Source organism: Octopus bimaculoides, chromosome 4, assembly GCF_046866305.1.
Source record: "Octopus bimaculoides isolate indiv1 chromosome 4, ASM4686630v1, whole genome shotgun sequence".
Lineage (NCBI taxonomy): Eukaryota > Metazoa > Mollusca > Cephalopoda > Octopoda > Octopodidae > Octopus > Octopus bimaculoides.
The window spans coordinates 96564448-96581079 of NC_142931.1; the positions used below are offsets into that span (position 1 = coordinate 96564448).

At 36.0% G+C, this 16632-nt stretch overlaps 1 protein-coding gene across 1 annotated transcript in view; it reads left to right on the plus strand.

Moving 5' to 3' along the window:
- LOC106881474 (E3 UFM1-protein ligase 1) overlaps positions 1 to 16632 on the plus strand; it is a 94774-nt gene that overhangs the window by 46404 nt on the left and 31738 nt on the right. The window contains exons 11-13 of the mRNA XM_052967292.2: positions 1649 to 1907; positions 3743 to 3909; positions 12107 to 12237. Coding sequence (XP_052823252.1) covers positions 1649 to 1907; positions 3743 to 3909; positions 12107 to 12237 — 557 coding nt within the window. The remainder of the gene's footprint in view (positions 1 to 1648; positions 1908 to 3742; positions 3910 to 12106; positions 12238 to 16632) is intronic.

Consider the following 16632-nt stretch of genomic DNA (forward strand, 5'->3'; position numbering starts at 1 on the left):
CTGTAAACAAACAGGAAACAACTTCTATCTCATTCCAGGGTGAAAAACTAGAGGTAGTCGATAGCTTCCGCTATCTGGGCGACCAAGTTAGTAGTGGGGGTGGGTGCGCTGAAAGTGTAGCTGCTAGAATAAGAATAGCCTGGGCAAGGTTTAGAGAGCTCTTACCCCTGCTGGCGACAAAGGGACTCTCACTCAGAGTAAAAGGCAGACTGTATGACGCATGCGTACGAACAGCCATGCTACATGGCAGTGAAACATGGGCTGTAACTGCTGAGGACATACGTAAGCTCGCAAGGAATGAAGCCAGTATGCTCCGTTGGATGTGTAATGTCAATGTGAATACCCGTCAGAGTGTAAGTATCTTGAGAGAAAAGCTGAACATAAGAAGCATCAGTTGTGGTGTGCAAGAGAGACGATTGCGCTGGTATGGACATGTGGTGAGAATGGATGAGGATAGCTGCGTGAAAAAGTGCCACACCCTAACAGTTGAGGGAACCCGTGGAAGAGGTAGGCCCAGGAAGACCTGGGCTGAGGTGGTGAGGCAAGACCTTCGTACATTGGGCCTCACCGAGGCGATGACTACTGACCAAGACCTTTGGAAATGTGCTGTGCGTGAGAAGACCCGGCAAGCCAAGTAAGATCGTTGCCAGTGCCCCTGGACTGGCTCTTGTGCGGGTGGCATATGAGATGCACCATTTTGAGCGTGGCCGTTGCCAGTACCGCCTGACTGGCTCCCGTAGGATTTTCGAGTGAGATCGTTGCCAGTGCCCCTGGACTGGCTTATGCGTGTGGCACATAAAAGACACCATTTCGAGCGTGGCCGTTTTCGTGCGGGTGACACGTAAAAGCACCCACTACACTCTCTGAGTGGTTGGCGTTAGGAAGGGCATCCAGCTGTAGAAACTCTGCCAAATTAGATTGGAGCCTGGTGTTGCCATCCGGTTTCACCAGTCCTCAGTCAAATCGTCCAACCCATGCTAGCATGGAAAGCGGACGTTAAACGATGATGATGATGATGATGATGTGAAGCTGTTGGAGACTGGTCAGACACTGGTTGGAGAGGGTTGCTGTTTGAAGACCATATATGTGACAGCAGGATTCAGCTCCTTGCTATACTGCCAGAAAGAGTCAGAAGTGGTTGTCAGAGAATTTCTACAACTTTGCCAGCCCAAATTTCTGACCTTCTAATTCCGCCTATTGTAATCCCATGAATTACTTTGTGTGTGGGTGCAGTTGAGAAGACACCAACCACTCTACCTGCTACACCAAGGTCAAGCCAGTGGCCAGACACAGTGAGAAATGCCTACACTAGGTTCCAGAGTTATCTTGAGGCTATGGTGGAAGCTGAAGAAGGCTACTTTATATAAACTGTTATCTCTCAGCCATAATCTAGTTGATATTTTTTGATTTCTTAAAATATTTTTATTTTTGGATGGGATGTATTTTATTTTCCTTTTATACAAACTGTCAAACTTTGTCTGAACACCCTGTGTGTGTGTGTGTGTGTGTGTGTGTGTGTGTGTGTGTGTACACATATATCTTGAATTAAAGAACCAGTTAGGTGTGCCTTGAGTCAAAGACCGAGGTTGATATATTTTCAGTTGGGCCTTTAAATATCAAAACTTAATATTTTTTTAACACTGCATAGGTGGCAGCAAAGGTGGTGGTGGTGGTGGTGCTAGTGGTTCACAGGCCCGGGAAGTAAAAACTAAAGTAACAAAGAAGAAATATTGTGCTAGTGGCAGCAGTAAAGGTGGTAATGAAGATTCTGATGAAGAGGTGTCTGGACAACACAAAACATTAAGTTTCATGGAAATTGATGAAATTGAAGAAATCTTGAAGAAAGAAAAGAAATTGCTTGATTCCCCAGAAGAACTCGTTACGGAGATTGCAACACAGTTATACAGGTATGTCTTCTCACTCTCTACCTCCTCCTCCTCCTCATTATCATTTGTTTTTATCTGGAATTGTAGTGTTTTCAGTTATGTTGCAATATTTTGCCATGTTAAAGGCAGTGAATTGTGAAATCAGTAAGGCACTAGACAAAGTGCCTGACATTTACATTTCTGTAAATTCTGAGTTCAAATCACACAAATGTTAACTACACATTGCTTTCTTTCTTTCGTTCATAACCTAAATACCAAATGGCCTATGTGAGAGCCTTTCCATATTCACTGGATTTGGTACACATAGCAATAAAATCTCTCTCAAATCATACAAACAAAGGGGACTGCTTAGATAGAATAGTCACAGGTGGGATGCCTTTGAATAAGAGCCAATCCTAGGCTGAACATCAATAACTCAAGTACCAGTAATTTACAAGAGCCTGGTCATCTGTATCCTCATGGATCCTTACGTTAATACTAGAATTCAACATTTTGGTATCTTTTTATAAGACTATTGTTGGGGAGGTAGAGTAGGATGTTCACACGCGTGTGCACACACAATACCAATAGCAATGTGCATTGAAGCAATATGCACTCAGAATGCTAGAAATCATACTGTATAGTCTTAGAAAAGGACATGTTGAATAATGTATCTCTTGATGCATTGTTCCTGGAAGAGAGATGGGATGGTCATGGCTGATATACCTTTTAAAAGGTAGCATATTTGAAATTCTTCCAGGGCCTCTAAGATATAGGGATACATAAGGGACTATAATAAGTGGGGTTTCATGGTAGATATAAGAAGGCATTGAGAATGATAGCAGATAAGAGAGGTGTTTAAAATGGAGTATATCAGGGGAGTGATATAGCAGTGGATGAAGGCATAGAAAGAAGGTGATTTGTTGAAATAGTGTGGGCAAACTGTTAGGAACAGGGCAGGATATAATATGTGCTGATTCTACTCCCAGGTAAATACAGAAGCCAAGTAGTACCATAGATGGGGGAGGGATAAAAATGACTGGGGGAATTTTTAACATATCTTAGAGAGGGAAGAGAAGAAGGGTACAGGGCCTTGTGTTTACAAATGTAGCCAAGTGGTTTTAGGATACCATATATGCTGTTATGGTTGGGTCTTCTCGAGCACAGCAAAACACCAATCATCTTGGTCCTTTGTCATCTCCATAAGGCTCAGGATTATGAGATGTGAAATCAGCCTTCAGTATTTCATCCCATGTCTTCCTGGGTCTCCCTCTTCCATGCAACTGTCCTTATCCATATGCATCACACAACCAAACCAGCACAGACCTCTTGCATGCTACATCTGATTTCTCTTATTTCTAACTTTTCTCTCAATATATCTGTGCTTTGTTGTATATGCATGCTAATATTGCACATCCAACAAAACATACTAGCTTCATTCTTCTCTAGTCTCTGTATGTCCTCTGCAGTCAGGGCCTATGTCTTGCTACTGTATCAAACAATATGCCTCTCTCTAGGAGAGGGAGATAGACATTTTGTTGCCAAGAAAGGTAATAGCTCTCAGAACTTTCTCCATCCTAGTCTTATTTTAGCAACTACATCTTCGGAACATCCTTCTCTACTGATGATTAGATTACCTAGGTAACAGAAACTATCTACTACCTCATGGGGGAGCCTCCACAGTATTTCAGAAAATCAATTTTCTGTGTGACTTTGGACTTTATGGCACCACATACAAAAACTTTCACCATTAGCCTTGCTGTTATTCTTCTGCCTCTCTTACATTTGATTGAACCTATAATTTTATCAGAACTGATCTGGGACTAAACAGGTCTTAAAGACCTAACTACTCAATTGATTGTTTTATTATTTTCTAGACCACTTTCACAAGAATACCAAGAAATGGCCAAAACTGTGTTTTTTGAATCAACTGGCACTGGTACAACATCAGCCAGAAAAAAGACATTTGCTGAGTTACAAGAGAAAGTTTGTGGAATGTGGATGAATATACTACTGATTGAAAAAGGGATAAAGCTGTTCCCAGGTAAGAATAATAATGATAATCATAATAATAATAACGATAAAAATAAAAGTACAGCAACAGCATAATAACATTGACTATGTCTGTTTCCATTCAGTTTTACAGTTTACACGCACGCACGCACACACATGCACACACACACACACACACACACGTCCCCTAAAATTCTATGCATGCCTTAACATCTGAAAAGTCATTTTCACTTCTTTTTAAATTTAATGTATTAGAAAGAATGAAAGGAACCAAAATAAGCTTTGGACAAAGGAAATTTTCCTCAAGTGCTCCTGAAAATTTGTAAACACAAAGTGCACTGTTTATTTAGGGAGTTTCAAACAGATTCACTTGAATTAGAGAGAAGTTTGAAGAAGATGGATCTATTCAGAATGTCCACAAAAAACAATTCAGAAAACTGCAGACATTGAAAAACCTTGCAAAACAATAAAGGGTACTTGAAACACCAGACTTCAAGAAAAATCTGTGTAGCAAGCAAGTCATGAGTCAGGAATTTGAAAATCAAGCATCTGTTACATTTTGAATTGCTGTCATTGGAAACGTTACATTCCAAAAATAGTCCATGCTCTCAACAGAGATGAATCAAACCAAAGTTTTGCAAGTGGTACTTGACAGTATGTGTAGCAGATGCACACTTTTCAACAAAAATTGTTTGGAGTGATGACGCTACATTCAAAAGAAATAGCTCAACTAACTTCCACAATTGCACCTACGGAGAACCTGGGAATCCACATATTAATTTACCAGGAGTTATAGTATGGTGTGGCTTATCATCAATACTATAACTGGTTCCATTTACTTGGACTTGCTGTGACAATCAGCCATGCCAAGCATTCAAGAGGACTTTGAAAATATGTTTAATTTCTCACAAGATGGACCTTTCCCTCACTAGCATAAGACTTATCTTAAGGGCCTGACTTAATAAGGTTTTGCAAAACTGGTGAATTTAACAAAGAGGGTTCAGTAGATTTACTCAGTGTTCACCAGACCACTTGCCTTCTTTTTTATATATTTTTATGAGAATACATAAAAGGTAAAGTTTATGGTACAAAACTGGTAACAATTGACAAACTGAGGGCAGCCATTGAACAAGAATGCACACAAATACCGAACAAAATGTTTCTTGATGCTTGCAATTCTATTGCCTTGCATTATAAGCAAGTTCCTGGACCAGAATGGTCATCAATGTGAAAATAGGCAATCATTAAAAAATTAAGTAAGTCTGTAAATTCTATTAAATTTTGAAAATGAAATGTATTCCAACAATCACTCAGTTTATAACTATTCATTGCTTGTATACATTTTTTGGGATACCCTGTATATGTGTGTGTGCGCACGCATGTGCGTGAAAATAATGTGAACTTTAGAATGATGAAAGGGATATATATCATCATCATCATCATCATATATATATATATATATATATATATATATATATATATATATAATGTGAATTTAAAAATAATGAAAGGGATATATATATATATATACACAGTGGCGGACTTGGTCTAAAAATATTGGTTGCTAGGAGACTAAGGATGCCCACCTGCAATGGTTGATATAACTTTAAACCAGATAAATAGTATTATTCACCCTCACAACCTTATATTATCATTTTTTGTGTAAGCGATAAAAAACAAAATTTGGAATATTATCTCCTTAAATTTTTTTTTCTTCAAGAAATGGCGTGACAACAAGCAATAATTCTTGAAAGTAAATATTTTAACCCTTTTGTGTCTGCATTATTTCTGCTCTATATACTTTCGATGTCTGAATTTGTAGGTAAAAAATGAAAATCAATATATTTATGCATCATGCAGTTAAGAAGAAATTATTGAGGTGGAGTTTCGGATCAGGACGCCCACATTAGGTCTAATTTTCTCTGTTTCGACGGATTTTTCGAGGTGATGTGTTGGTAGTGGTGGTGGGCTTTTTATGAAAAATTTTTTTTGAAAATTCTTAATTTTTTTTCTCATCTCAGCCCCATCCTCCTGGCCGATATTGGTCAATTTTTTTGACACTACACACTTAAAACTCATGTGAAGCCTTTTCGGTAAAAAAAAAAAAAAAAATGTAAATATTTTTCAAACGGAAAGGTGTGTGATTTAAGGGTGATTTGGCTCTTGTTTCTAGCACATCCTCATTTTCTTGTCACTGTCACATGTATTGATGTTTTTCCATAACTTTTTTCTCGTAAGCACATTTTATCGAATGATGATACGGAAGTAACACATGCGTGGTACATTGCAAGTGTCTAAGCAACAACAAAAAATTTGAAATTTAAATCCCCATCTCTGCCCAACCAAGTGAAACTGTGTGTGTGTGTGTGTGTGTGTGTGTGTGTGTAAGAAAACATATTTACTGACAAAAAAGTATACTATTAAAATAAATTATCGATACTTCTTTGGAATTTCCCTCTATTTTTGAACCAGTAATTTAAAAAAAATTTTGTTTGAATTCATGTTTTCAATATCGGAGATTATGATTTAGCAAAAAAAAATTTTTTTTTCTAAATTTCAATTCCCACCCCACAATTTATTTGCTTTGTTTACACTTGACAAGACGTGCTGTCATGCACAAAATGACAGCTTCCAAATCCTGTTTCCTGATTGGGTGAAAATTATCAAACTTTAAGCCTCTATAACTTTTTAAAAGCATTTTCTGGAAAAAGTGAAACAACTCCAGCAATTTAGCTTGGAATAGTACATTATTGTGTTAAATTTTCGATAAACTTTAATTTTTGAAATGCTGGTAGTCAAACCGTCTTCAATTTCCCCACTCCACCCCCATTTCTTGAAGTGGTAATTAAAAAAAAATTTTCAGATTCCTGTTGAAATTCTGAAGGTAGTATATAAATAGGGATAAAAAAACATACTGAAGCATCCAGTTAATCTTTATTGCAGTAAATAAACCTATTTAAGCTAAAACATACATAAAAAACTTTATTTCATGAATATGAAAAAATTCATTTCAACTGTCCTCAAACAAGGAGAGTGGGTTGATATGAGTTAAGCATTCACACAGGGTAAACTTCACGAATTTGACTAATGATATTTTTGAAAATATTACCATTAGCATATTTTTGTCTCCACATAAACTCAACCAAATAAGTGTCAAGGAGTGAACATGAAGTTCCACTCTTCTTGTTCCTCCGCTTTGCCCTCATCCACAGATTTTCGGCTGTATTAGTGTGGGCTCGTCATAGGATCAATGAAATTCATTTGATGATTCACTGTCAGATGTTGGAATCCTCTGTTACCATTGGTGTTGTATGCTCACCACAGATCTGACACCACAGGGGTTCCTGGTCTCGTGTACTTGTTCAACACTGCCTCAAGGAAATGTTCCTTATTTGTTGTATCAATGCCACCAAAAACCCCCTGGTGTGGTGTCAATCTGCCAACATGCCCCTTTCTCCATATAAATATGGACTTGTCAATTTGAACCTCTTGTTCAGAGCCACCAAGGATTATAGGATCCATTAATAATTTCTCTGTGCATATGTGATGGAGGAAATTCTTCCAATTACAAATAGCCTCACTATTCCACCCCTGCTCTCATTGACATTTGTTTTTGAGATACTTCTTCATATGCCTAGAAGTAAATGAACATTAAAATTTCTCTTAAGTCCAGATTACTATTGGCAAAGAATGTGTCACATCTCAAACCTTTCTCCTTTCTACATGGCCCTCTACATCTCCATCTCAAACTTTCCTTTGTTTTACCACACTTTGTCAATTTCATATTTTGGTTACACATCCAACAAACACTCACACAATGTAACAGTCCAATATCTTGGCAAAATGTAATTGTCAATTCAACAGTTGCTGTTGAGTCAAGCAATTGATGGATATTATAGCTGCTAGTATCAGCTGTTAAGTTCATAATTAAATAATGAAGTTAAATTGTGCTTATATAACTTTTTAATCAACTTTGCTATATGTTCTACACTAACTTCTAACGGTTCTATAATGGAACCAGTTGGTTTGGCTACCAGCATTTCAAAAATTAAAGTTTATTGAAAATTTTAAAATTTAGCACAATAATGTACTTTTCCAAGCTAAATTGTTGGAGTTGTTTCACATTTTCCAGAAAAATGTTTTTAGATGTTATACAGGTTTAAAGTTTGATAATTTTCACCCAATCAAGAAACAGGATTTGGAAGCTGTCATTTTGTTTGTGACAACACGTCTTGTCAAGTGTAAACAAGCCAAATAAATTGGGATGGGGGAATTGAAATTAAAATTGTCTTTCTTTACTAAATTGGACTCTCTGATATCGAAAACAAGAATCTGAAAAAACTTTTTAAAAAATTACTGGTTCAAAATTTATAAGTGGGAGATGGGGTTGGGCAGATTCTGAGGAAGTACCAAATTATCTTTTAGATACCTTTTTTAACCCTTTCGTTACTAACCCAGCCGTAGCTGGCCAAAAACTTTTTGGTTCATAAGACCAACCCGGCCATAGCCGGTCGAGAGTACCCATTGTTATTTAAATGTAAATTTGAACCCAAATCTCGTTAGTACATTCGTTAAAACACCTGATTTCACTTTGCAAACAGTTGAGTTATTGTATCCGACATTGTTTGGCGTGATATTTGAACTCAGTGAATTTTGGAAGATTTTTTTTCCACGTTTTTTACGGCGTTAATTTTTTCAACTTTGAAGATGGAGAGGAGTTTCATGCTATCAAGCAGTGATTCCGAATTTGAAGGCTTTTCAGCAGAAGATATGGAGATATCGAAGAAAAGAATGAATGAGCTACAAAAGCACGTGGTGAACAATAATGAATCGGATATTTCTGTATCCGAAACTGAAAGCAGCGACGGCGACAGCAAGGATGATTTTACACCAGAATGGAGTAAAGATTTAAAAAATATTTTTATTAACAATTTTTCTGAGGAGACAGGATCTAGGAAGCGAAACCTTTAGACTTCTTTTTCTTATTTTTTCCAGCATGCTTGTTTGAAATGATTACTGCGGAAACAAACCGTTACACAGAATGTAAACAAGCCGGAAAAACAGATAGCATGTGAGAGACACTAGCAGTACCCCCAGTACGTGGAGAACCAAGCTTTGATGCCTTATTTAAAATAAGACCCCTCATCGACTGCGTTCAAAATGCATATAAAACATTTTACAAGCCTGAGAGATACTTATCCATCGATGAGGGCATGGTGGGGTATAAAGGAAGAGTATGCTTCCGACAATATATGCCAGGAAAGCCCACAAAATGGGGGATCAAAGTTTGGAAGATTTATAAGGCAAATACTGGGTACTGCTGTGAATTTAGCTTTTATACAGGGAAAAGAGACAATAATGTTAGTCAGCATGGCCTAGGGTACGATGTGGTCTGGTATTTATCACGTCCATACCATAACCAGGGCGGTCAAACTAAAGTGTTTGACCCGGTGACAAAAATAAAAAAATAAAAGTCTGATAGGTATAAAACAACTCGCTGGGAACGAATATGAAGAAAAAAATGCGCGCTCGCGAATGGGGTGGGTGGGGAAAGGTCTCGGAACATTCACTTAGAAACAAAAGAAAAATAATGTAAAATAGATGTAAAACGACTTGCTCTGGAAGAATATCAAGAACACACACACACACACACACACACACACATATATATAACATTAGTCTAAATTCATGATTATTTTAGAATTTAATTGAAACTCATGAGGGGTGTATTTTGGTCAGAAATATAGTAACGAAAGGGTTAAAGCATTGTGGATAAATTCCAGCACTGATCTTCTCAGGCTCTCTAATATTTTAAAAATACAAACAGAAACAATGGGGTGTGAAAAAAATCAGTTTTAAAATGTTTTTTTAATAGCATATATTTGCTTATGGGGAGAAAAACATTGAAAAACATCAATACATGTGATTGACAAAGGTGATCATAGTATGTGCTAGAAAAAACAGCTAAATCTCCTTTAAATCACACACCTTTTCTTGTGGAAATATAAATTTTTTTTTTTTAACCATGAAGCTTCCATCATTTTTAAGTGCATATTACAAAAACAATTGTCCAAAATCGGCCTGGATGGGGGTAAGGAGAAGGGAGGAAGATGAAAAAGAAATTGAAAAAATTACCATCAAAATGGAGAAACCGTAAAGGCTTCTTCCATCGTTTTTAAGTGCGTACTACAAAAACAAAATGTCCAAAATCGGTCCGGATGGGGGTAAGGAAGAGAAGTGAGGGAGGTGAGAAAAAATTAGACCGTAGGGAAAAAGAAATTGGAAAAATCACCGTCATAGCGGAGAAAATCCAACATGTGGGTGTTCTGATCCGAAACTGCCATTATTGAAATTAGTCATTACTCATTCTGCCCCAAGGTAGACATAATTTTTTGGAAATGGAAAATTATCAAATTAGACATTAGTGCGGGAAAAATTGACATGGAATCTAACAGAGAAAAAAATATTAATTGCTAAACACCAAAAATTATCCAGATAATTAATTTGCAACCTCAATTACAATTGTGTGAAAGTCGAGGAAAAAGTTCTTGAAAGAAGAGTACCTGTCACCTGATTGTGTTTCAAAACTCTCTCATCTTCAGCAACAACTTTGCTGACCAATTTTTACTCCTAAAGATGATGCAACAGAGCAAATGATGCAATACTTGCAAAGTAATAGTTTTAAAATGGTCGGGAGAAAATAACAAGAAATCAAGAATTACTTATTCTGCCCCATAGTAATTTCAAATGTTTGACGAATTGGAATGGTACAAAATGACGAAAATATAAACAAAAGAAAGAAAGAAAGTTACGATTTAATGGAAAACATTTGAAGATACATGCAATAATTCAAAAGCCGAAAAAAAAATGTTTTTAACTGTTGTGAGATGTAATTTTATAATTAAAGCTAAATTTAAAATTTACATTTTAGAACATTTTTTACTGATTTGTTCGCTACCTCAGAGGTGGTACATAAAAAGCACTACCTGAACATGATCGATGCCAGGGCCGTCTGACTGGCTCCTGTGCCTGTAGCACGTAAAAAACACCATCTGAACATGGCCAATGACTGTCTCCTGTGCCAGTGGCATGTAAAAAGTAGGCCTGCCTAACTGACTCCTGTGCCGGTGGCACGTAAAAAGTACCCACTACACTCTCAGAGTGGTTGGCGTTAGGAAGGGCATCCAGCTGTAGAAACATTGCCAGATCAGATTGGAGCCTGGTGCAGCTGCTGACTCTCTAGACCTCAGTCAAACTGTCCAATCCATGCCAGCATGGAAAATAGACATTAAACGATGATGATGATATATAAAAGAAAATAAGAAAATGGTGATATAGCATTTAATAAAAATTTATTATCTGCAAAAATCAAGCATAGTCCCTTACAGCTGTTTCAATTAAGCCTAAAAAGATTAAATAGGAATTATAAAAATCATTATATTAGGCAAAATCTCTTCAAAGAGGTAGAAAAAGATATACCGTTAGGTTTTTATGTGTTCTATTTTAGAATCATCACAGCCTCCTCCTTAAGACCTTAACCCCTATCTAAGATATAAAGGCAGCATCCTCCCTTTCTGTGCTTGTTGACTTGTGAGCTACATGGCAACCTCAGTAGTACCACTGGCATAAGAAATAGAACCCAGTACCCACTGTAAAGTGGTTGGTGTTAGGAAGGGTATGAAGCCATAGAAACTATGCCAAAGCAGACAGTGGAGCATGATGCAGCCTTGACTCATTGGATCCATATAAAACCATCCAACCCATGCTAGCATGGAACACGGATGTTAAATGATGATGATGATTGAGTACTGTTTTTCGCCTTTGTTATACTGACACACATGGGTCTGTTTGAACTCTGACACACATGGGTCTGCTATACAAAGTGGTTTATAGTATGTGGTCGATATTGTTGTTTTGAAGAGGACTGATATGGGAGCATAGATTTCTAACAGCAATACCTCAAGAGGGTTGCTTCATTCATCTTTTAATGCTATTAAACCACAGCCAAGCACATCTTCACATCTTATCAACCTGACACTCCTATTCTCCATCTTTCAAGTTTTTAGAAACTTTAAAATTGCTTTGTCATGAACCTTTTTAGTAATCACTAAATCAAGAAGAAAGTTTTTAAAATATCCACCCTCCTAACAATTCAAAGTGATACACGAGTTTATCATCAGAAGAATAAAAATGAAATCATTCTATTCATGTGCTTTTCTAATTCACAGAAACTGTCCAGACTGTGTTGATAAAACATATGCTGAAGTCAATATGTACTGACATCACAAACTTAATAACATCAGCTGTTGCTGTAGATCATATGTTGTCTCTGGTAGATGAAACCCAAGTGACACTAGATGTGAGTGATTTTTTTTTTTCATAAATCTTATTTTGGTTGGTTTTTAATTGTTTGTACCCTTTTATGTTGTTGTTACAGACAATGTATATACATATATACACTAAACTATGTATATACCATTCTACTCTCTGTCTCTTCATATATATAGATATATATGTGTGTGTGTGTGTATATTTAGTAACAAACTGAGGAAAAGAGATCCTTCAAAGGAGTGTGTTAAACATCCAATTGACTGGTACGTCGGTTGAATACCACATAAATATGGGTATAAAGCAATTACAAAGATAAATTAAGTAGAGAGATACTATTGACAATCCAATAGTTTATTTATATTATAATATTACATGATATACTATGAATATAATATAACACAATATTATATAACATAAACAATTACTAAAAAAATATAAAAGTCAACAAATTTCGTATGTGTAAATCCTGTCTAGACGCATCGTTGCGACAAATACAGGAGTCGGTCCTCATAACTGAAACGCAACCAATTTTGAACACCAAATACACGTAGATGAGGGCCCATGGTTGCATGTGTTGTTCATACATATGATGCGGAATATGAACGTAAATAAATAAATTTAAATTTAAATTTAAAAAAAAAAAAAGTCTCTATCTGATCTGATATAAACGAAATTGTTACAAACATACATATGGACGCACATACTTACATATAAGCACGAACACATAAGTGCGTTCACACATATGAGCGTGCACACATACGAACTTGCACACACTCACATGCTCATACTGAACAGTTTCAAAACAACGCCAAAACAACGCCAAATCATATATTCAAAATAAATGGAAGTGGAGAGACAAGTTACTGAAGAGATTGCAAGAGTGCAATGAAATAATTTAACAAAAAACTATATAAATTAATAAAGGACTGAACCAGTGCGTGTCTTTATTACCGGCATAATGCCTCTCCCAAGGTTTAATTGTGTCAACAAATTGTTTCGACTTATATACATTTTCTGACATACATACACAATAACCAATTAATGGCTTCCTTGGTATTGGACCAGAGATCTAATTTTAATGTTTCCTTAAGTTTGAGAATATACTTGTCTAGAATAATTTTACTTAATTTACCCAGGTAAGAACTTCCTGGGCAAATTAATCTAACTTTAGGGTTGGAGAAGTTTTCTTTATGATCTTTCAAAACAATTCTGGGCCTTCTAGGCACAAAAGGCTCAGTTCTGTCATCAAGATCAAAATCACACAATTTTTTTAGCTTCTAAGTTGATATCCCTTGATATATTCTTACCTACTACGTACAATAAATTAAGTAAACAAGGAAAATTTTTATTAGGTTTTTATTCATATCTACTACGGAATTATCCCTCCAAGAAAACAATAAATATAGAAGACTATTATTAGTTAATTTAACCCTTTCGTTACCATATTTCTAACCAAAATACACCCCTTATGTGTTTCAATTAATTTCTAACATAATCATAAATTTAGTCTGGTTTCATTAAACAACTCTAACTTTTTTATTCATCAACATATTAATGTGATTTTTAGAAGATAATTTAACGAAAGGTTCCTAACCAATTCTATACCAAATTTTTTGTCACAAAGTGACTCTAATTATAGGTAAGTACAGGTAAATTCAACAAAATATAAAATTATTTAAATTTTTGTTCAAACATCGCTATAGAAAATAGGTTATTAGCTAATATTCAATACAAAATATTATTATAGAAGAATTGTGCACATTACTTGATTCATCAGGTGAATTTAACACACAAAAGACAGGTGTACCGTAAAGGTATAAATAAAACAAAAGACTGGAATTTGTCGGTGAAGAAAACTAGAAAACAAAATACACACACACCATCAACTAGATTAAATAAACTCTCCCATGTACATAGATACACAGAAATATACAATAATGATTTACAAAAGAAATTAATCAAAATTCGTCACTCACCTTACAGGTAAATTAAAATAACAGGTAAATTAAGATTACACATAAAGAAAAATAAAAACGAAGTAAATTTGAAAATATTTATAAAATCAAATCACACATATATACAAATCAAACAATATTTCTATCATGAAAACTTGTAAAGCACCCTGCTCTACATAATGCAACCTTGCAGAATGCACATTGAAAAGTTGTTTCATCACCCCTTCCACTCGGAGCTTTCCTCTTTTGATGAAGGCATTCGCGACACTGCTTTTTGTGACCCTCGATTTTTTTCTAATTTATGGAGATCAGCTGAATTCAGAGGGATATCTCTCTGGCAGGCTTTGCTTTTTCTCCCTACAGTTATTTTTTTTTGAGGAATAACCAGCTCTTAGTTGCGTTGCTACATCTGCACAGAACTGCAGATGGTCACATTGCTTTCGAGCTGGCTCTGATTTGGTATATAGTATAAACGCATTAGTAATACTCATATTTACTATATACCAAACCAGGTATTGCCACCATTTATTCCCTGGTTTACCAACTGGATAATAAAATGTCATCTGATTCAGTCGATCTACACCACCCATGTACCTGTTATAATTGAGGTTCACAAATGGTGTGCTATTTTCATCCACATGTGGCCGTGCACAGGTAGACAGAAAATTAATCTGCCTCTTATCTCTATGCGGTCGCTAGCAAATTTCCTTTCTGCTGTTGAATTATTTCACCTTTTCTTCTTAATTTTGCTTTTTTTATATCCTACGGCAGTCCTTTTCTACTGGCGATCACTGTAGCACATGAATGTGTTGCCACAGTATCTAAATTCTCCGCAAGTTTGACCGAACTGAAAAAGCGGTCAAAAAATAATATACGGCCCTGGTTATGGTATGGAAGTGATAAATTCCAGACCACATCATAACCTAGGCCATGCTGACTTACATAATTGTCTCTTTTGCCAGTATAAAATTGAAATCCAGAGCAGTACCCAGTATTTGATTCACAAATCTTCCAAACTTTGATCCCCCATTTTGTGGGCTTTCCTGGCATATACTATCGAAAACGCACTCGGCCTTTATAGCCCACCATACCCTCATCAATTGATAAATGTCTCCCTGGTCTATAAACTGTTTTATATGTGTTTTGAACACAATCAATGAGGGGTCTTATTTTAAATAAGGGATCAAAGTCTGGTTCTCCACGTACTGGTGTACTGCTCATGTCTCTTATATGTAAATATTGAGTCAATTTCAAAAATCATGTCCTCGTCATTATACTTGAGACATATTTGTCTCCAAAGGGTTCATCACTACTCCAGTAATTTGTTATTCTGGGTAACTTTCTAATGCCCGTAATAATATTTATGGCAAAATATGCCTTAATTTCATTCAAGTTTGTGGGAAACCACAAACTATCCTTTTTTACGTTTTGTTTGCATTCAGCGTAACGGTTTGTTTCCGCCGTAATCAATTCAATTAGGTACATAGGAAAAAGCAAAAAGAAATAGTCCAAAGCTTTGCTCTCCTGGGTAAGACTGTGACTTGGTCCAGTTTCTTGAGAAAAATCACTGAAAGAAAGAGTTTTTAAATTTTCACTCTATTCAGGTACCAATTCATTCTCTTTATCGCTGTCATCGGAGCTCTCGGATTCACTGCTTTCACTTTTGGAAAATGAAACATCAGGTTCATTATCAAATACCACGTCCTTTTTTTTTTTCGGTTACAGAGTTAGATTTATCAAGGTCTTCAATCGAAAATCCTTTGAATTCTGACTCGCTGCTTGACAGAATAAAATTTGTATCGATTTTTTTGTCCTTTTCTGGATATATTATAGTGTAGACATTCAAAACGGGCCAGCAATATTAATAATTGCCATTTCCTTGTATAATATTGTATATTTTTTACCTTATTATGTGTTATTGTAGTAAATTTCCAAGTAGTATTTTAACTTTAATGTGTGCATTTGTTTACTTTAAATCTTGAATGTAACAGATTAATTGGGGGCTCGTCTGGGATCTTCGAAACCACTACAGGGTAAATTATTCCAAGTTCAATTTTTCAAATTAAATATTTTATAGATTGCTGCATGGAAATAGCCAGTCATGGCATTTCGCCTTGATACGTTTTTGGATCAATTTGATCAAAACCCCTTTTTAGACCTTATTAATGCTTTGAGTAAGATTATAATGTTAGTAAACATTTTAATCTAGATGTAAAACAATCCATGAGTAAAGATCAGATCAAGAGAATTGTTGTTGAATTGTTGTCGATGACGACATACTGCCAGATGATGTATTGCAGTTGGTACCAATAACAACCAGTTCTGATGCAGAACTTAAACAGTTAGAAATGAGTTACACTACTAGCTAGAGAGAGATCATATGTAGATGGAGACAAAAGAAAAAGAAGAGACCATATACCAAAGCCAGCAGCTGGAACTACTGATAAAGAAGTTAGAGTGGCAGGAAG